This window comes from Calidris pugnax, unplaced genomic scaffold (genome assembly GCF_001431845.1).
Source record: "Calidris pugnax isolate Ruff unplaced genomic scaffold, ASM143184v1 scaffold31, whole genome shotgun sequence".
Lineage (NCBI taxonomy): Eukaryota > Metazoa > Chordata > Aves > Charadriiformes > Scolopacidae > Calidris > Calidris pugnax.
Window position 1 is genome coordinate 8,170,827 of NW_015090786.1, and position 22,647 is coordinate 8,193,473.

Here is a 22,647-nt window from a genome sequence, read left to right on the forward strand (position 1 = left end):
TTCCTCATATTTCTTTCACAGAAGTATGATAGTAAACCTCGATCTCCAGAATTTCTCCTGACAATTCTCAGTCCCTGCTCTATCCATTTCCTCTATACACCTGTTTTCAATGAAAACAGAGTCTATTAAACTTCCCCCTTCCCTCAGTTCTCTCCTTCCCTGCTGAGTATTCCATTTTTTCCTATCCCGGTCAGAATTTTGAGTCACCTCTGTTCTATTTTTAGCATGGTTTCCTCCAGCAAAGAAAAGGAAGATAAGGAAACCTTACGTGAAGAAACTACATTAGTGTTGCAGTGAAGCTATGACACCAGCTGCTGTTTGCCAGCATAGTGAATAGCAGGTAAGGAAAAGAAATACTTAAGGTAAAAGACTGTTTTAGATGTCTGTTAGCTACAGGGAAAGCACTGGAACTGAAGGACATCACTAGTCTCCGAGCAAGTTGTAGCTGATTGCTTAAAAGCTTGAAATTTTAGCAGCATTGGAAAAAGCAGCACAAGAACTCTGTCCTGGGTTACAGTCTCACGTATAGGAAAGGTTGCTTTGAAATCTGCAAGCAGTAGGCTGCTAAACATAGATGTAGTCACCTCCCATGCTACAGGATGAATGCAACCAGCTGGGGAGTGGAGTGAAGCCTGGCTACAAGTATTCTAGGGCCCAACTTGCCCAGCCTTCTCCAGTGAGATAAAATATGCTACTTGGTTTGACATAGGGATTTGTCGCGAAAGAGGACGGTAGAGGCGGGAAAAAAGCAACCCTTGATGCCAGTTCCTTACTGAGGTCTCTCAAACCTACTTTGCTTAATATTAAAATTAGAGATTTCATGAAATCTGAAAATGACTAAACATCATAGGAAAGAAACTTTGGTTTTCTGGTGTCTTGGCATGACAGGTAAAAGACTCCAATCATAAACTAGCTTCCTGTAAGAATATGAGTGTGTTTAATGAAAATCTTGTGGCTGAAACTGTTGTTGTAAGAATAACTAATGTCAACCATAGTAAAGTATCATGAGGCATTTGAATGAAAAATTTTTAGGTTTTGTAAGGCAACTTAGTACCAGCTCTTTTATCGTAAGAGCTGGTAATAAACACAGAATTATTTTCTTTTCTCTCTCAACCTGTGTTTCCCTAAGAGATAGGATGGATAGAACTGATGAATAACAAAGCTATAAACAATGAAAACAGGAAATGAGACTATGGATAACACACAGTAATCATATTGTGTCTCACGTCTTGAAATCATTAGTTCATTGGTAATGGGGAAGGCAAATAATCTACTATATCATGTCACCAAATTTAGTAATGCTAATAAAAATACGTTGAAGCATAACTACTACTTGGATGAGTTAGGGCTGTTGACCTCACTGTGGCTAATCACATGAAGTGCTTTTTGAATGAGTAAGAATTACAAAACGTAGCCACTGATTGTTAGATTAAAAAATGTATTTTGGACATTTTGCAATGCTACTTTTTTTTTTTTTTTTTTTTTAAATTGGGAAGCATTACTATTTCTCTCTCTGTGTTTTAATACTGTAAATAATTGATCATACTGATAAAACATTTTGGCTGGACCAAAGCTAACATTTGCCCTTAATATCTTCAAAATCAATCAAAGTAACACTAAGGGGCTCAGCGTGGAGCCAGTTTCACAGGGGCCATTAAACTATCATTGTGGTCCAGGCATTTGTTTGAATAAATTGTTTGTGTTTGTTATCATTTCTTAGTAAAACTAATTAAGAAACTAATTGATTGTTTTGTTGTTCTACTAATTAACTCCATATGGTGCACAAGAGCAAGTTGTAGCTGATTGCTTAAAAGCTTGAAATTTTAGCAGCATTGGAAAAAGCAGCACAAGAACTCTGTCCTGGGTTACAGTCTCACGTATAGGAAAGGTTGCTTTGAAATCTGCAAGCAGTAGGCTGCTAAACATAGATGTAGTCACCTCCCATGCTACAGGATGAATGCAACCAGCTGGGGAGTGGAGTGAAGCCTGGCTACAAGTATTCTAGGGCCCAACTTGCCCAGCCTTCTCCAGTGAGATAAAATATGCTACTTGGTTTGACATAGGGATTTGTCGCGAAAGAGGACGGTAGAGGCGGGAAAAAAGCAACCCTTGATGCCAGTTCCTTACTGAGGTCTCTCAAACCTACTTTGCTTAATATTAAAATTAGAGATTTCATGAAATCTGAAAATGACTAAACATCATAGGAAAGAAACTTTGGTTTTCTGGTGTCTTGGCATGACAGGTAAAAGACTCCAATCATAAACTAGCTTCCTGTAAGAATATGAGTGTGTTTAATGAAAATCTTGTGGCTGAAACTGTTGTTGTAAGAATAACTAATGTCAACCATAGTAAAGTATCATGAGGCATTTGAATGAAAAATTTTTAGGTTTTGTAAGGCAACTTAGTACCAGCTCTTTTATCGTAAGAGCTGGTAATAAACACAGAATTATTTTCTTTTCTCTCTCAACCTGTGTTTCCCTAAGAGATAGGATGGATAGAACTGATGAATAACAAAGCTATAAACAATGAAAACAGGAAATGAGACTATGGATAACACACAGTAATCATATTGTGTCTCACGTCTTGAAATCATTAGTTCATTGGTAATGGGGAAGGCAAATAATCTACTATATCATGTCACCAAATTTAGTAATGCTAATAAAAATACGTTGAAGCATAACTACTACTTGGATGAGTTAGGGCTGTTGACCTCACTGTGGCTAATCACATGAAGTGCTTTTTGAATGAGTAAGAATTACAAAACGTAGCCACTGATTGTTAGATTAAAAAATGTATTTTGGACATTTTGCAATGCTACTTTTTTTTTTTTTTTTTTTTTAAACTGGGTAGCATTACTAGTTCTCATCTGGGTCTGTATAAGTCTCACGCTTCAGAAACATCAATTATGTTACAAGAACAATGAGGAATAACCTTTCAGCTTTGCGTGAAATCACTTCTTAGTTTCCTGTTCAGAGACTGACATTTCATCATTAAACATAGGTTAAAGCTATGTCTTTTAGTTCAGTATTATTAATAATAATAATGAAATTTGTCTTCCCAGTTAAGTATCAGTTGTCTTAATGTTCCAGATGTTTGTAGCTCAGAAGGACTTGTCTGAATTGATGTGGTGATGACACAGAGAAGCAACAGATGGCACAGAGCTGTCCCTGCTCCATTCATCACGTCAATGACTGGAAACAATGACAATACCACACTGGCTCATTCCAAATTATGGAGCCCAGCAAACAAATTAGCCTGACTGGCAGGAGGTCTTGGAAAAATAGGCTGAAATCTGCCTTGGTCAGCTACAGAGGTTACACGGCTACGGATCACGTTGCTGGTGAAAGAGGTCAGTAGAAAAATGTCCCAAGAAAGTGGTTTTGTTTCTACCTGGTGCTTGCAAATTTCTTCCAGCCTTTGGCTTGGATGAGTAGTTCTATTGACTTCTAGCTACATGAAGAAGTTTTTCATTTAAGGAGTGAGAATTGCAGATTTGACTTTATGATCGAATGCTAGGTAAGAATATAGTAAGTGGAACAAGCTAGAGCAAAAGGGATAACTAGACTGGTGTTTACTGCTGTATTTTTGCAGCATACTCTTAGTTACTGTACTGTTATTCTTTTTGTCTAGATCCAGTTTTCTGTATTACTGTTGGTTTTGTCTGGCAAGGACATTCCAGTCAGATATTTTTTGGTTTTGTATCATAAGGACAAACTGTATCAGCTGAGCAATTTATAAAGTCTTAATCCTTGCAAGGAGATTCAAGTGTCAGGTGCCACAAATGTCCCGGGGGTGTGTACAGATTCCTAAGCAGATGTGTGTACCATATATCAAAAATCCCAACAAATTCCTAATGTTGTGAGTACTTGCAGCTGATTGGCATCTGGGTACACACAGAGAACAAGTTCTGATAATATTGTTTAAGAAAGCAGGGGGACAGTATATTATATGTTTACAGCTTGCAGCTGTTTTTCTGTCATCTTATTGTATATCATGAAAGAACAAGGAGATGCAGATTTTGTTGTTCCACAAAAAAGGAAATTTTTTGAGCTTTTTTAGTAGGGCCTGTGGTAAAGGTTGTTTTAGAACACAAAATATAAGCTTTTTGGTATATAAAGATTCATATTTATTGGTGTGAATCTTTATGAAATTTATTCTGTGACCTGGTTAACACCTTTTTTTTTTTTTTGTCAGAGGTGTACATATAGTTAGGAAGGAATAGTAGTATTCACAATACTGGACTTGAAAAAACAAAACAACGAGAAAACAAACAACCAGACAAACAACAAAACCCCCAACAAACAAACAAAAGCCTCTAAAATAAGTAAAATTACTTGCTTAATAAATAGTGAATAAAATTGACTGTTTTATTCAGATTGGAAAGTGAGATGTGGGTAAACTCCGATCACCCCTTGTACAAGTGATGAACTGTTTATCTCTTTCACTCTTGTCTGCTCCAGCAGCTTTGAGGTTATCTGCCTGAAGCCTTTGTACTGTGAGTGGAAAAATGTAAACTTGTAATTCTTGTGCTAAGGATTTAAATAGTCCCTCAAATATGAAAGTTTGGAAATTCTCTGCTGTAGTTTATTCTGCTTTTCAAGAAAATTTATTTCCAGTATTATATAAACACTTGGAGGTGTGATCGGAGCTCCATTAAGTTCAATATGTAAAATGAGAGCTTTGTTCTGAAGAGCCTACAACAACTTTGAAATGAAAGACATAGAGCTGGTGGGAAGCCAAATTCAGAACATGATCTGTGCCAGGGGTGTGCAAGCAGCATAAGTAGAGCATCTGTCCTCATCAGCGATGTTTGAGCTTCCCTTTGAAATCACATATTTTCATGTAGGTGTGAGGAAACTTTCTCCTCAAAACGAACCATTAGTAGAACGTATCTTCATTTAAATTACTAGCACTTCATCCTTCTCTCAGCAGCGATATTTTCAAAAAATCTTTTCTTTCACTGGCACTTCTTTTCAGTCCCTTAAGCCAACAGGTTCTGAGATAAGGAGGGTCATTTGTTCTTGAAAAGTTTTCTGATCCCTTCATGACCATAGTTAGTGTAATCAAGTTGTTAAACTGAATTCACCTCTGTTTTCACAGGAGTTAAAAGCCCAAAGAAAAGTTTTTGAAAGTGTATGGGACTGCCAGCCTGGGTGGTCTAACAAGTGTTCATACAGGGCACCTAGTTCTCCACATCTTTTCAATGAGTGTATTGATTTACGCTTGTGTTCTGTAGATTTCATCCTCTGACCAGTTCAGTGACTTTACTCAACATCAAAGTAAACCTTTGATTCCCAATAAATACTCATATATATATATATCATTACTTTGCTGCCAGCCTGTGATCGTAACTGGAAATCCCTTCCCTTCCTTATACCCATGCAAACGTTTTTTATCAGTGCCATCCAATATGAATTCTCAAAATTTTCAGTGGCTACTTTGTGTGTGTTGGTGGTGGTTTGTTGTTTTATTCTGAGCCCACTGACAATTTTGTGGGCAAGCAGAATGGGTGAAGGCCAAAAGCTCTTTGTGTATTAATGAGGGCCTATCCACAAAAATCTGTTGAAAGGAAAGAAAGAGAGAAACAAATCAATTGCGATGATAAAGCAATACAGATGAAATTCAGATGGAAAATGTAAAAGATCAAGTCTCTGCCTGCTTCATGCTGTTTCCCAAGAGCTTCCCTTGGGCCACCCATCAAAGAAAGAACTGGAGAGAATTAATGAGGTGTGTCAGGTTTCAAAGGTGACACCTGTTCTGGGCTGCCCAGAGGTGGATTTTGGGGGGCTTATAGACTAGGTGTTGTTTTTTTCTTTTTAGAGGCGGGGACATCACGTGGCGGGGAGGGGGCAGAAACTGCCAACTGCTTGAAAAATGTAGAATTTCCTATTTTCTTTGTGGAAGTGCTCTCTTCGTGCACCTATGTGAATGTGACTTCTCACACAAACATACTGTTGTGCTACTTCTTGAAGCCTGAAAGTAGGCTAGTAATGTCCCTCCTCTGTGATTAAAAATCAACAAATCCATCTGGGCTGTTGCTATAATAATAACAAATTTTCAAGGCCCATTAGGAAAAAAAAAAATCAGTTAAAGTTTTTTCAATGCAAGACAGTTGTATCGAATACTGTAGCTTCATAATGCACCAAATGAAATTTTCAATTTCTTTTAGACCCCTCAACTGTGAATCCTGTGTAAAGACTGCAAGTTTGCACAGTAGGATTTCTTTCCTTAGTTACCTATATCCGTGATCCCCAAGAAGTTCTTACGTAGTTCACAAGTCACAGTGAATTTTCTAAAAATGGCTCTTAGGGAAAAACAATGCAGTTGAGAAGCCTGGAATCAGGTTTCAAGCTATAAAGTGAGACTTCTCCATCCACTAGCCCTTAAAGAGGGCTCCATCCTTTCTAAGATTTAGTTGCAGACTGAGGTGTGGAGGAGGGACCTCTGCCAGCAGAATGGCAACCTCCATGTCCCTTAGAACAGGAGCAATGTTGAGGAAAACTCAAGGTGATCTATACTTGTAGAGCAAAACTTAAAGGAGTTTACATAAGTAGGGGAAAAAAAGTTGCTTCCTAACACGCAGTAGTCATTTGTACATGCTGACAGGATAAAATTGCTAAACTGGTATTCTTGCTTCACCTAGAAAGGTTTTTATAACAAGCAATCAAATGACTCTGTAAGTCTAATCTGTGTGTTCAACATTTGGATCCAACAAGAGGCTACGGTGCAGCAGCTGTAAGCATGTCAGACTGCACCATCTGAGTCCTTGCCTGCTCTCCTGGCTCTTGGTTCCTAGGGCTACCTCAGCTTTTGTAGCTGGACGTGGCTTCTTGCACCTGTGCCCCCATCTCTGGCTAGGCTTTTCCTGCCAGGGTGTGAACATTTTGCAGAAAATTCAAGGAAATTTATTTTTTAAGTGATGCAAGACCACCTTGTCGGCATGACCTTCCTGTTGTGGACATCTTGCAGCCTCTCTTCTAGAATTTCATACAACTGTAAAATGTGCGAATTTTCCATGTGGTTGAGCTTCCCAGCCACTGATACGTGATGTAACTGAAGTAGAGCATATAGACCCCTCTGCCTCACCCCTGGGCACCCATTTGTGCCCTTCTCTCCCCTGCAGCTCCCAGACTGCAGAGGTGACAAAAGGCAGCTGTCCCAGCCCCAGGCTCTGCATGTGGTGCATGGACCTGCCAGAGCTGGAGGAGTCCTGCCTGTTGTACCATGTCCTCTCTGTTGCAATGCTGGTTGCATGCATCTGCCTGTGCCACAGGTCTTGGTTCTGAGATGCTCTAGGATTATTTCCTGACCAATTTCAAAGCATTTTGTATATCCTTCAAGGGGAAGTTGTGTAAGGGCACTTGGGGGGGATCCATCCCTGTTGGTGTGCAGTTTTGCGTCAGGTATAGGGTGATATCCCTACTCTTTCCCACATACATATTGGCTAGATGGAGTTTAGAACAGCAAACATGGATTTAGGGGTTTTTCCATGTGAACATTTAGGAACTTTAGCCTATAGCAAGTGCTGGTGGAATCTGGATGAATCTGCAAAGCCATCCAGGGAGATGATCGGCCAGCTGATACCTGGCTGATATTTATGTTGTTTTGTTACAGTATCTCCCTATTTGTTCATGTTGCTATATCATAAGTCATTTACACATCCAAGGCGGGAATTGTGTCCAATATCCATGTGTCCACCATAGATACCAGGCGTACTGGGATCCTAATCAGAGAATAAATTACCAACGGTATACAGAATTTATGAGGGTTGACTTCTGTGGTAAGAGAAGTGATTAAGAGAAGAAGAGGGCTTTTTAGCTGTACTCCACTACTGCGACATGCTCTGCAGCTAATTAAAATATTATTAGAACCATAACTTTTAACAAAGGAGTAGAGTTAGGCGCTCATTTTTTTTCAGCTCTGGTTTGACACTGATGTCTGTCCAGTGAAAATAAGCGTGAAGCCAGTAGGTGTCTTTGCTTAGATCCTTATTGTTTCATGTGGCATGTAAATTTGCATCTGTCATGAACTGAAATTGCCAAGATCTTGCAACTGGATTGCAAGACCATTTCACAACTATGCCGTAACTAACTGTTCTCTGGGATGAGAAGGAATCCTGTGGAAATCCTTCTGGCTTATGACATGACAGGTTTCTGGGGATCAGCTCTCATGCTTTATTGCAACATGTACTTTTTTTATCAGTAGGGAATGCAGTAGCGCTATTATAAATGGGGACCTTGCCACTCTAATGACATGAAATGTTCTGACTGGGCCAAAATCTAATGGAAGATTAGATGGTTTTGTCCCCATTTCTTGAGTGCATCAGCAGAGGTCAACCTTTTAACCTGTCCTGTGTAAGAATGGCAGTGCATGGCAGAAAAGTGATTTCCTTCAGATACTGAGGGACTGCTTAGCATTAACATCATAATGATAAAGCAAGAAATAAAACCTAGATCCTGGGAATTCATTGGTGGTTTTCCTACAGATTTATAGTAATAGTAGCTATGTCTTACAGACTTTACTAGCATCTATGTAGAATGTGCTTTGTGGCCTCCTAGTAACCTTAGGAATTCACCATCTTCTTGCCAATGTGTGAAGGGTAACTTTGTTAGGGTAACCAGCACCCAAGCCACTGAAGTGAGGCCTGCATATGATCTTAGTAGGATGGGGGTCCCCTCCAGTTAAATACACACAGTTCCTGTACAGTCAGCATAATAATTTTTTTCCTCCCGCTTCCCAGAATGATAACAAGAGGCAGCTGGCAATGGTTTTGGTGTTGAAATGTACACAATTATTGAATCATTCCTCCAGTGTCCAGGCAGCGTAGACTCTTTTATTTTTGAGTAATAGATTTAGATGCAACTAATCGACAGCATCATAGATATGGATACAGAAGCCTGAGTAACAGATGGCTTTGAGTAAGATGAAGTTCTGAAGGGCACAATTCAACATCATTTTTTCTGCAGGAGAAATATCACAGATCATCTGTGTGTATTTTGCCAGACTCATCCCTTCTATAAATCATTTTCTCTGAATGGAATCAGAGCAGGAATTTTACTCAGCCCCTAGTGGTATTTGTTTTGTGAGCTCTAGCATTTAGAACATGGTTAAAATAAATCCAAAAGGACAGCTGTTCTCTGAGGTTTTTTTAATTGCTCATTTAAATCTAGACTTAATGTAGTCTCTTTTTTTAAGTGCTGCCTGTTTGTGATCTTAAATGTTAGAGACAATGAAAATTAAAATTAATATGATATATTTAATTCTCTGTTTTATTCATATAAGGACACTGGTGTTTTATGGGCCTTGAAATAGAGAACAAGTGTAGACTTTTACAGCCTGGCACTTTTGCATCTTCTGAACTGTTCTTTAATCAGAGATTCCACTCCCTCATAAACCTCATGGAAAAAAAAAGAATAAGACGGACATGAGATGTTAATTGTATCACTTTGTGCCCTGAAAGGTGCTGAGTCTCTTGGGGAGCGTACCTGCAGTCGTAACTGAGACACTGCAAGCTGTTAAGGAGACAAATGCTACTCTGATAAGTTTTCTTGTCTTATCTTTATCACAACAAGGTCAAGATGATCAGTAATTGACTGAGCAGATGGCATGTTTTACAGATCTTTGATTTACTGTGACAATCAAGGAAATAATTCCCAGATGAAGAATATTGCTTGGTGGTAGGGGGTTGCCAGGTGCAGAGAGCACACTGGACAGTATCTTGTTCCTTAGCTGAGAGATATTGAGGGAAGCATTACTGACTGTTCTTTCCACCTGCTTCTGGCTTGTCCTCATCTCAGTCTTTTCCTTGCAAACATAAACACTCTAGCCACTTATCATGACCGACAGTTTATCTTACCACTGCATATTCACAATTAATCTATAATTGAGTTACCTTGCCTAGGAAAAACATCAGAAAGATAAAACTTTCAAAAAACTCTCAAAAAAATTTGAGATCTGGTGGAATTGTTGAGCAAAACATTTAGGTCTTTTACTGTTTCTGTGTCATTTTAGTCAGTTAAGGGGATATTTTCTTAACCAAAACTGCTACTGTCTTATTAATTGCTATATGTAAGTAAAAGGCTACTTTCCAGTGATATAAAAATCAAACTTAGTTAGAGATGGACTGCTTTTTCAGTTGTTCTACTGTATGGTGCATCATGGAGGTTTTCTACAGATCTTAATGGAAGTCTCTGCAGACCAGTGGGTGGTATGAAACTAGGTGAAATGAGGAAGGATAGATGCCCAGATATTTCTTTTTAACATAGTTCAGTTCAGGTTTTTCTTAGGTAGGGATGAAAAGTTTTGCAGCATATTGAAGAGATCCCACTTGGCATATCACTTCAAAGGAGAAAATACATTTTAGCAAGACAATTTTTCAAAACCAATGCAACGTGTTTCCCTGTATATTTTCACAGTGGTTCATTTAACATTTAGTCTCTCGCATTCAAAATACTCAAGTTGTAGGCTGCTTTTTCTGTGTATCACATTTCATTGCCAAGATGACAGTAATTTTTTCGAATTAGAACACTCCGAGTATTTTTATTCTACCAGCCTTTCATCCTTACTGTTTTCCAAAATGGATATTATAATACAGCTTTCCTTTAATCTGTCTCCACATGAATTTTAATTATTTGGGGAAGAAGAGACTCTATCAAATGCTGCCAGGAATGCTTATACTTTTATGTTTTGCCACTAAAATGTGAAATGTGAGAATTTGGTTCAGCAAAGACGATATATATATTTCCGCAATCAATAAACTCTTGTCTTAAGGATGTATGTTAGCCCTGCTTAGTAGTTTTACATGTGTTTAAAGCCTGACTTGTTTTAAAACTAAATTAATCAACTTTATAAAAGTCCATTAATTATAACAGCATGCCATTACGGGCCAAACTGAGTTTAAAGGAACAGTTCACTCTAGTAAACACATTTGCACACATCTGTAGGATAGGGCCAAATGTATTGTTTCTAGCTCTAGATAAAATTTCATTTTAATACTAAAATGCTTTCTGTTTCCTTCAGGGTTAATGTTGTGTCTATTGTGCTACCTATATGAGAAGAGATAAAAAAAAAAAAAGAAAAAAAGTTGTTCTGTTCTACTCGGTAAAATGCTTTTTTCTTTTTTTTCAGTCACTATACTCCTAGAAGGGTGACCCATGTAATTTTAAAGATTACTCTGTTTAAATTTTCAAAACATTTTGTTACTCTAAATAGAGTAACGTAGCTCTACGTTGAGTGTAATCAGGAGAAAAAAAATGTCATGCTCCTCCCTGGGAGATATTTAAGAGGTAATATATCTTTAAGTGTCTCCGCCTCTGAATCCACCCACTTCTTGATAGCTGCAGCAGTCTTGTTGACTCATAGAAGCTGTGTTCATGCAATAGACAGCAATGAGCAGTATTTTTCGGAGATTTTAAGAGCACACCTCCTGCTATGTATTTCGCGTTCTAGCTTGCTGGGACTGAAGGTGTATGAAAGAAACAGTTTTAAGTTTCTAAGATATTGCAAAAGATAGTTCCTCCTCTCATCCCGGAAAATCCTGACAGACCAGTTGGATACCTTTCAGGCCTTAACCAAGGACTTTATCTGCTCGTCCTACTGTCTTTTTTAAAGTAGAAAGACCTGAGACACCCTTAAGAACTGAGAATCTGACTAATTTAAACAGATGGCTAATCCCAGTGCTGTCTGCAATGGACATCTACATCATCATCATCAGAAACAGAATAACCTCTTAAAAAGTGGAATCTATAAGAAAAATGGAATTACTAAAGGAGCGAAGGTAAGGTTTATTTGTTTACCCTAATTACCTCAATATTGAAAACAAATAGGTAGTTGCAACATTACTTATTAAGCTAGTTTTATGGCGGTCTTAATCTCCATTGAGCAGGTTGTATGTTCTATGGATTAGGCTGTGTGTTAAGTTTTATAATCTTGAGACCCGAAGCTGCTTTTTTTTCTATCATCCTAAACTGCAGTGAGAGTTGTGAATGCTCATGCAACATAGTGTTGGTCCCGTGGATTAAGTGGCCTCTAGTTTGTATCAAACACATGCACGCTTAAATGTAGTAGTTTCCTTCTAAAGCTTACCTGATGGTGAAGTTGACTTTGTGATATATTAATCGCTAGCAGAAAGCTGTTTTATCAACTTAAAGTGTGTGTTCAGTGGTTTTTAAAGTGTGATTTATTGTTGTAGAAGTATAACAACAAAAAGATGTGCACAGGGGAAGCTGACTTTTCTTGATGTTTACATTACTGCAAGGTTGGTGTAACTGATGCCTGCACTTTACTGATGACTGCTCTCCAACCTTGCACTGCTTAAAATCCAAGTCAGTTTATGTACTGTTTTCTCAAGCTGCTTTCTTTGAAACCAGCGCTCTCACCTATGTGAACATTCTGTAGAACGGTTGCCATGTAGCGTCCTAAAGAATGGACCACAAACCAAAAGGTATACTTTTGCCAAAAAAGCCCCCAAATCTTAAATGTTGATTGCCTGTGATACCTGCTCTGAGTGGGAACGTATTGTCTGTCTTGAAGCGTCCTAATTCTGGATCTTGATGTGATCATTAGTAGAAAATCTTGTAGTGACTAGCAAAAGGCTGGCTTTACAGCACAGTGTGATGGGGACAGGGGAATGGAGAAAGTCTCCTTTGGAACCTGAGCGCTCACCTGACCATGCCTGTTGAAAGCTTTGGCCAAGAACTGTGGCGGGCTCCGCTGTTTTACAAATAAACTGCTATCTTTTATCTTTGTCTAAATGGGGCTGTCATGCACCTAGCACTCTAATGGAGGCACGCCCAGTGTCATGCTTAATGATTGTCTGGCTTTAGGTGTCTCCCTTGGTATGGGTGTTTCCCAATCATTGGCTTGTGTAGGATGAAGAAAGCGAAAAAGCTTGTGCAATGATTGAAAAGGCTTTTCTTGGGATTTGCTTCCAGAAACCTACCGTAGCATCCTTTTATATATCACATATTTCATTATTTTCATCATTATCATATATCTCATAATTTTATATATTAACTATTTGCCACAATGACGTCTGAAATCTTTGCTTTCAGTTTGAGTGGCAAATTTCAAGGACTAAGCCTTGCCATTCAGTTATTGTTAACTTGCTGCAAATAAGCAGGTCTGAAAGCAGTAGACTCCCAAGAGGGGATTGATTAGAATTTTCTCCTTAATAGGAAAGACATGGCTAGATAAAGTAGATTTTACAGAGGGCGAGCAAAAAGGAAGTAAAAATTGTCCTGAAAGGTGTGGCAAAGAAATGAAGGAAATGTTATTAGGTGTACCTGCTGGATCAGTGAAGTCTTTCCAGCACTGTATGGTTGGAGGAGAAAGGGTTTTACCCTGCTGTGTGACAAGTGAAAGAAGCTCTGAACCAATAGCATCCACAGCCGAGGAAGTGGTGAGGAAGTGAAGCCTTAGAAAGTTCAGAAGGCTTGTCGAAGGCAGATTTGGTAAGTGTGGGTCTAGCACCTTGTTCTGAATTACATTCCATTTCCCCTCTCTTCCTGCTTCAAACACAGATTGGGAGAGACGGAAACAATAAGAGACAAGAGTCCTGTACGAACCAGGAATCTCATTCCTGGTAGGAATCTCCCCATTCCTGTCTGGTCTGTTTCCCCGCCCCAGCTGCCTCACCCTGTTCAGTACTTATGCTTTATCCTATTTTACAGGAACAGGTACTGTTCCTTCCTACCTGATCTGTTTACATGGTCTGCTGCTGTAGGTGTGCAACTTCACACAGTCTTTCAGTGTGTTTGTATTCGCAGCACCTCACCTCACTGAGGTGTGCATCTCACTCTATAGCTGGGATCTGAGGAGCAGGGAATATGGCAGCTGGGTGCACGAGGAAACCAGACTCAGGCTTGTCATAATTCCAGTCATCCTTCTCCCTTCCTCTTCTTGTGCTCTTTTCCACCTTGCCCTGATTTCCCTTAGTGCTCTGACACACACAGAGAGGTATATGTGCTTTACTATCTGTTCAGTAAATTAATTCACCATTAAACATCTTACATAGGAGGGGAAATATAGTGCTAGGATATTCAGGGGATGTGACTGATAATGCTGCCACTTGAAACTTGTGGCAGTTCTGAAACTCTTGGGATTAGTTACAGCTGTGTTGCTTTGCAAGGGGAGGAGGGAGATGTGTTCTGGTTTGAGAGAGGCAACTGGTGGTGCAGATGATGCCAGCAAGGGCATTGGCACAGTGTGAAGGCTATTAAGCCAGGAATATGTAGCAATAGTTGCACACAATTGACTGACTGGAACTTCAGGCTTTGCAGAAATCAGCTCCATAAACCCTTTTTTTTCCAGGGATCCCACAGGAAATGCTGGCTTCAGGAAGTGCTGGCTTTGGAAACACTGGTTTTGAAAACTCTGGCTCAGGAATAATGTGTTTTGCATCTTAATGATGTAAGAACATTTTAGGTGTCGGTGTGTGCATGGCAGAAATAGCAATTCTGATACAGCAAAACCCCCAGGTCTCCAAAGAAAGGGTTTTGTTTAATGGGTTTGGGAAGGTAATTAGGGATGATCAAATGTGGGGGAGTAGGGAGGCTCTCTTTGCCTCTAAGCGATCTGTGGCATACCAAGGACAGGAAAGAAGGTAGCTGAGTGATAAAGCAGCAGTGAAGCATCCTACCAGAAGAGAAGCTGTTGCTTTTGGGGAAGAGATAGGCCACTTTGGGGTGGGACTGCTTGTTTGAATAGCTCCCGTGATTATTTTAAGTCTGACTCACTCAATTGTAGCTGATAGCATGGATTTCCGTGTCGTAATGGACACCAGGACTAACCATGTTGCATCCTTGCATTCATTGGAAGTTGGGCCACACACAGTAAGCTCTCAGCTTTGGGAGAGTGGGTCATGAGCCATGTCTTCCACTTCATTAGTGCTTATAACACAAGCAGATGTTTTATATTCTTCCAGAACCTGTAACCTGGACCTGTCTTTATCCAAAGCACAATTCAATAGCTAAGCTATTTATTTATGTAACTCTAGTTGCCAGGAGAAAGTGTATACCAAGTGATGGTTTCTTTTGCTGTTATATTGCTGTTGATTGGTTGTCAATTGTAGGGGATGTTGGATTTTTAAAATAATTAATATGTTTGTCCAGTGGAAACATTTTTTCCCTTTAGTGCACATGCAACAATTCTATTTCTTTGATAAATTATTTCCTTGGGTGCCTTAGAGAGCTTCCAAGGCAGTATAAAGCTATTTGCAAATTTATTTTTTTCTGTTCTGTACTGAGCATGGCAGTAGCTTGGAAGAAACTTCCGGTGAACGAGACTGCAGCCCTTTCTGCAGCTTTCAAGCTCCTTTCTTAAAGCAAAAAAGAGCCTGCGATGAGATCAAACCTAGTAACATCTGCCCCACTTATTTGATAGCCTGAAGATGTGATAGCCTCTGGCATATGGGGGCTCTAAAATTAGGAAGCTGGTTATATATATGGTCTATCATGGACCTTCTCCTAACTGTTCTCCTCCACAATTGATTCAATACTCCAGCAGCCTGTTTCAGTGCCTTCCATGATTTTGGCTCCCCTGCTTTTCTTCCTCTCCTTTATGCACTACAGTGTCACTTATTCCCCAGTGAAGATCTTAAAGAAAGTATTTTAAAAGGATTTTATGAAAGGAATATGCTGTGCAACTGTTCTCATAAGAATAATTTTCTTGTATGTTGTAAATGCCTGCTGTAATTTCTGTGTGTTCTGTCCTCTCACATATATAGATAGCGCTTACTTCATGTGCTTTTGCAGTAGTTAGTGTAACTGGGGCATTTTGGATGCAAACTCAATATAAATGTTAATGACTCCTGGGGGAAAAATATGCTAATCCCCACAATTAGAGTCATGCGATAAGGTTTATTAATAAGAGAAGAGAAAGGAGGGAAGGGTTAAGGCTGGTCAGACTATAGCCTTTCCAAATGCTTGCAGCCTCAGCTGTGCAACCATAATGATCTACCAACAGAATCAATTTTTTTCTGAAATGTCTTCATTTTTTGGTGTTGCTTTGGGTAAAAGCAAACTCAAAGGGCACTTTATTATCCCCAGCCTGTTTCACCTGCAGCACCTAAACCTTTTGGACCTGTTTCATTGTGCATGTATTAGTGGAAAGTGCAATCCCCACAATCCCTCTGGGTTTCATAGCTGTAGTGACAACAGGAAGATACTGACAATAGATTTCCAGACAGAGTTCTCTACCAATTACTACACCTGTTGCTTCAGCTGCACCACAGGCATGATCTCCTCATTTCCTGTCTTCTCTTCTGCTTGGTTTCGAGCCCCAGAAATTCATTGCTTTGCACCAGCACTCTCAGCTAATAATCACAGGTCTCCGATCCACACCCTTGTTTCTGTCATCTACCGTGCTATGTGATGAGCTCAATGCATTGGAAGCAGGAAATGTTGAAGACATCTCTCTGCAAACTGAGATGTGACCATTGTGTAGGTACATGTAACAGTCAACACTTATAGCAGTGCTTTAAGTGTGGTGCATGAGGCTTTGAATGCAAGACTACAGATTTTTCACATAGTGCTCTAAATTTCCAGTAACTGGAATCACTACCCTGTTAACACTTGGAAATCTCTAAATTCAGGTAATTAAATTTTGGAATTACAATTTATAATATTACTGACAAAAATAGCATGTATTGATTTGCTTTGGCTTGAAAGACCTAGCATGTCAGGTCTTTTAAGGACAGCCTCCTCCTAACACAAAAACAGCTCATCCTTGTACTTGTGAAAACAACTAAACGCATCAGGAGACTAGTTTAGCTAATCAAATAACCCATGACTGAGCTCCAGGGGTAAAAAAGCAATATACAAGAGGTAGAAACAGGAATGGGCTACAAAAGAGGAATTTTGAAACATTGCAGGGGCATGTAGGGATGGTGTTAGGAAAGCCAAAGCTCAACTGCAGTCGATGTTTGCAAGTGACATCAAGGGAAGCAAGTAGAGCTTTTACTGCTACATTAGTAGTAAATGAATAAACACTGAAAATGTGACCCGTTGCTGAGTGGAGTGGGTCATTTAGTGACTGCAGACGCAGGTAAAGCTGAGGTACTCCATGGTGTCTTTGCCTCAGTTTTCAACAACAAAGTCTTCCAAGCCTCCATGTCATCAAACTACCAGTAATGGAAGAAGTTTGAGTCATGGATCTCTTGAGAAATCTCAACCCATACAAGTACATAGGACGAGAAGGGAAGCATCCAAGTGTGCTGGCTGGTGTCATAGTGATATCACACGCTATCATCTTTGAAAGGTCATAGATATCAAAGAAGATCCCTGGTAACGTAAGAAAGGCAAATGGTTCCACCTGTCATCAAAAGATAGATGATTTCTAGCAAAGGCTGTTTTTGGAAGCGTAGAGAGGAAGGTGACTGGGAATAGCAAGCATTAGTGTACCAAAGATAAATGATGTTTGACTAATTTTCTTCTGTGATGAAATGACTATATTTGTGAATGAGGAGAGAGTGATGGATGTCATCTGTCTTGACTTTAGCAGTACCGTCCTCATAGGCTACTTGGGACATTACGGTCTCGATGGGTAGACTACTGTATGGGTTAATAACTGGCTCAAAGGGTAGTGATTAATGGTTCATACTTTGCCTGGAGGCTGGAGAGGTTTCATATATAGGGAAAAAATCCCAACAAAACCAAGATGCAGATAACAGCATGGGGATATGTTACTCTGGAGCCTCCATCATGGAGACTTTTGGGACCCAGCTGGACAAAACCCCAACCACGCTGCTGGGAATTTGCTGTTGATCCGACTTAGAACATGAAAATGAACCAGAGACCAGCTGAGGGCCTGTCCAGTCTACGAGACTCTGTGACCCTTTAGTTTAAGGAAGCAGAATTTCTCTGGTGAGAGTCAGCCACAGTGATCTGAAAATGGACAGAACTGATGCAGAACCCCAGTGGGGCTTCTGTGGGTAATTACCTCGCAAGTAGCTTATTCTTCCTCAGTACAGGTAATTAGTAAAGAAAAGACATAAAGTGGCTAGTCCTACTGCTTGTGTACTAAAGTTCCTTCAGCATGAGACTTAGTTACCTTTGCAAGCCGTAAGTGGCAGTCTAGCTTTCAGAAACAAATACAGTAATATGTGTTTTCTATCTGCTATGTCATCAAGGGATGTAGCTGGCTGCGTTCCACTGCAGAAGCAAGTTCATTAATATAATGGGCAGAATGATAAGATAATGGCTTAGGGACTGTCCGGGTCACTCTGTGACACAGTTTGAGGACACAGGACCAGCAAAACCACAGATGAAATGCAAAGAGTAATTTTTTGTCATTACCTCATCTACCAGCAGATCCCCAAAGCAGCACCCGGGCAGAGGCACACAAGCAGGGGTGCAGGCACCATGGGGCTTCATCCATATTAGAGGATCACCAAACCTGCATTTTTTGCCTGTATTTCAGGGATTTGCACAAGCGTAGTTTACCATCGTGCTTTGATCTTTCCCACAGCAGGGCAGGGATCTCAAGCATGTTCAATAGGGTGCCTCTAAGTCTATCAGAGACCTGTGTTATTGAAACACAGAAGTTTTCCTTGTCCAATACACAACAATTAGTACGATGTCTGTGTTTTTCTACACCTCAGCTTCAGGTCACTTTGAGCCTCTTTGCCAATCTTCTGTTAATTTTTCCACAGTCTCTATAAAACCTGATTTTTTGCCAGAAAAATGGTTAACATCATGCTGCCTCTTACAGCTTGCTGTTTGCAAGTGTGCAGTGGTGAGTCAAATCCTGTTTCACAGGGTACCAGACAACCATAAAGAGCCCTTAATTTATCATGATATGCAGGTTTGTTTCTGCTGCCAGCAGATATATGAACTCTCTCATGGATTATTATTTTTTAATTTCTTTTAAAAGAGAATTAACTTTTGTTGTGGCTAGAACTGTGGCATTAACCAGCAAAACAGGAAATTAAATTTCCTTACAATGACCAGTGCCTCAGCCAGAGAATTCCTGCCATTCCTGGCAGCAGATTTTTCCACAGAGAAGACTTTTAGAAAGTAACCAAGCCAGAAGTTTTGTGAGACTATTGTCTGAGAGAGTTGTCATTGTGGGATGGATGTTGAATTGGGAAGAAAAACGTTATTTAAGGAGAGGAGCAGGCAGCGGGAACCAGTAGTTTTGTGTACCGGACTGAAGAGGAGCTGGAGCATTTTGAACTTTAGGATCTATTAATTCAGTGAGATAGCTAGAGCGTGCAGCAAGATACCTTTAGTGCAAAACTGCAAGGTGAAGAGATGAATTTCGAGGGCAGATGCCATCTATGTGCAGCACAGATGTGAACACGTACATGTGTTCAGCACAAAGTGGTATTTAACCTATTCCGGCCAGGTGACTTTCTCCCTCCCAAAGTATTTTGAATTTCTGAGAGAACATTCAGTGTAAATGTAACACAGCAAAGCCTTGTGTGTTCTCTGATCATCTCAGCCTTTTTGGAAATTATTCAGCTGTATCCTTTCCTTTGTTCATGTGGCCAAGCGCAGGCTTTAGCGCGTGCTCTGTAATTTCCCCCTCTTCCAAAAAATCCGGTGTTTCCCCTCAGCCTACCAAGAAGCGAGGATTTACTCACTTAGCAACAGGAATATGGAAAGACACATTTGTGGTGAGGAGCTGAGACTCATAGCCATTTCAGCTGATATCATGCTGCGCTCTGCTTCCTCCGGGAACTTCCATTTGAGTTCCTGCGTCCCTGTCGCTGCTGCTGATTCATGTGGTCTGAAGAGCTGCCATACATCCCTCTCTGTGATTCACACGTAGCTATCTGAGACTTCAAACTGGCTAATCTTCTCATCGTTGCAAAACTGTCAGCCTACACATGGAATCACAGCGGCTGTTTGTATGTTCTTGAGCTTCTTAGGGCTCTTCTGCAAGAGAAATCCTCAGTCTGTCCCTGTATTTCAGTTTCCTGTATGTTCCTTGTGTCTTCGCAAAACTCTGTGTTTGTCTTCTGAAAGAAACATTTCTCCTTTTGTGGTTGCACTTCATGAAGATAAAGTTAACTGCAGTCAGGCATTTGCACACACTCTTATGGGGCAGATCTGTAAAGATCCCAAGGCACTGCCCAAAGAGGGCAGGATAGGGATGTTTCCGCCCAGTCCTGGCAGCCGTGTGTCAGTGACTGTAGTGACTTAGATGGGAACCTTGGAGGCCAGAGAATATAACCTGAGAAGTAAATTTAAGACCACTCATGCTTGTCACATTGTACCTTATTGTCAGCTGTTCCCTGAAAGAATCCCAGCCCTGTGATCTGATCAAATATGTCTCCTACTTGGGCCACTTGCTGATCAGCCTCAAAGTTTCAGGTGTTACACAGATACCAACACCAAACAGTGAAACAATGCAAAGTGAATGAGCTTTTGTTGAAAGCATTTCATGGTCCAAGAAAGCATTTGAAAAATCAATATATTTTCCCACCTTTTTAAGATCATGTAAGTTCATGGGTTTGAGCTTTTGAACTTCCAGCAATCTCTTGACATCAGACATGCTCAAAGGGAACGTTTTACTTTGTCTCTGGCACAGAAAAGTTTCTGCATGTCTCTTGATGTCGTATCTCCTTTATATTAGGCATTGCTCTCCTGTGCAATTTTTTCCTTGCATCATTGTTATATAAACAGCTTTTTTGTTTGCATATGTGGGTGTTAAGATTGTTTGGGAGGTTCTAGCAGGTACCAGGATGTGTTAATCCTGAAGGGGGAAATCTTCTTGAGGTTTTGTTGCTTTGTTTTGATCACAAAGGAAACAAACCCTGTTCAAACTGTTTTGATGTAATCTCCACCCCTTTTCCTTTCTTTTTAATCCCAGTCATTCCTCACCCATGGGCCATCCTCCTCGGTTTCTTTTCACTTGATTTAGGTTATTTTTAATAAGCCTTTGAGTATTGGACTGGTGCATCTGTGGGTGAGTGGGGTGGAGGGGTGTTACAAAGTAGGTTCTACTTTCTGTGTATGTAAAGCCCAGTTTCATCCCAGGTTAAGAAATATGAAATCACTTAATCAATATCCTTCTCTGGAGACATTCAAAACCTGACTGGATGAGATCCTGTCCAACCTGCTCTGTGTCAACCTGCTTTAGCAGGGGGGTTGGACTAAAGGATCTCCAGAGGTCCCTTCCAACCCCTACCATTCTGTGATTCTGTGAAATAATCTAGGAAGAATCCCATATGGGTGGAACTTGTCTGTTAGTAACTTTTGGATTTCAATACATTTCTTAATAGTTTCTGTTCAAGTTGAACTCAGAATCTTTGTTTCTAAAATCTAATAACTAAGGAGGAACAAGTACAGATTCCGAAACAAAAATGAGCATTTGCAAAATCAACACCTTTTAAAGAAAAAAGTTAACATTTTGGGGTTTCGTTCTGTGACAAGTATGCTGTTGATATATGCTAAGAATACCTGCTTGTTCTTAAAATCTAGATGTTTTCAAGGGATAGAAAGCTTATCAATTCTGTAATCTGCCTTTATTTCCAGATGTATATTAATGGAACAAGTATGTTGACTTGCAGTAGTGTGAAATACTAGATATGCTGTGTGCATTAGTAACACTTGGCAAAGTAATTATGAGTAAGTTTGTGTCCTGGGACAGGAGACGTGTGCTTTGAGAACTGAGTAGCAGCTTTAATACAATTCAGTTTCACCTTGGGTTAAACCTTTTGTCCCAGGAGAGGTGTAATTCATTGTATCCCTGTAAAGGAATTAATTGGCTTCCTCATATCTCTTGCTCACCAGTGAAAGCTAAAGAAATAAAATTCTGCAAAAGGTTAGGGTCTTTAACCAGAGATATACAAGATCAAGAAGGGCTGCAAGGAGGCTGTCCTCTTTTTGTTTGTCTGTTGTAAGGATGGAGAGCTGAGCAGGCTGGCCCCAAAGACCTGACCCTTGGGCATTGGTGCTCAGTGTAGAAATCTAGCAGAGGACTTGTTACAGCAGTAGTTTTCAGCATTAAAGTAACGTCTACAAGATCCTTCCATCTCCCTCCATATACAGTGTCTTCTGAAGTATACAGGTTCACCTGTCCCATTTCCAACAAGTTTTTCTCTGCACTTCATTAGCATCCTGGGTCTTCTGAAATTTCTGTTGTGAGAAGACAAATCTCTTATCTTTATTGTCTTAACTATGTATGGGAAGTCGTGTAATCGCCTCTTTGATTTGGTAAAGAAATCACTGCGGCTTTTGCATTAGAGGTGTCCATCTCTGGAGGTTACGCAAGAGTGAAAGTCAGCAGACTCCCCGCTAGTAATGAGCAAGACAGCATTACCAAGCATGACAGATGAAAAATGGAGCTGTCAGCTTCTACCTCACCCCCAACGCAAATTATCAATTAATTGATGCTTTTGAAAATGTTGGCATGGCTTTCAGCACAGCAGAATTAAATCAAGCAAATCAGAAGGTAAAAATCAGCTTTACCCATCAATAGGTGGAAAATATTTTAAAATTTGCAGAGGTAAGGTACTATTAGTAGTTTTTTATATCTGTGATTCAGTATATAAGTGGAAACCTTTTGAAAAGTTCTTGTGTGTGGGCTGAGAATTACATGGGTTTATGTAAGTGAAGTGAAACCTGGTTTTATTTGATTTTGTCAGTAGTATTATCAGAGACTTTGGGTTTTTTGACTGTTTCAGTATGTGTCTAATGAGAA

The 22,647-nt window shown here is 39.9% G+C and overlaps 1 protein-coding gene across 2 annotated transcripts in view; it reads left to right on the forward strand.

Moving 5' to 3' along the window:
• Positions 1-3,274: 3,274 nt before the first annotated feature.
• Positions 3,275-22,647, forward strand: part of SPTLC3 (serine palmitoyltransferase, long chain base subunit 3) — a 93,095-nt gene continuing 73,722 nt past the window's right edge. Inside the window, exon 1 of one of the 2 annotated variants that reach the window (XM_014966340.1) lies at positions 3,275-3,349. Coding sequence is in view for 1 of the 2 variants with exons in the window: in XM_014966338.1 (XP_014821824.1) it covers positions 11,663-11,776 (114 nt within the window). In the remaining variant the exon portion in view is untranslated. Of the gene's footprint in view, positions 3,350-11,338; positions 11,777-22,647 lie in introns of those variants that run through there. The other variant, XM_014966338.1, reaches the window with a different exon arrangement.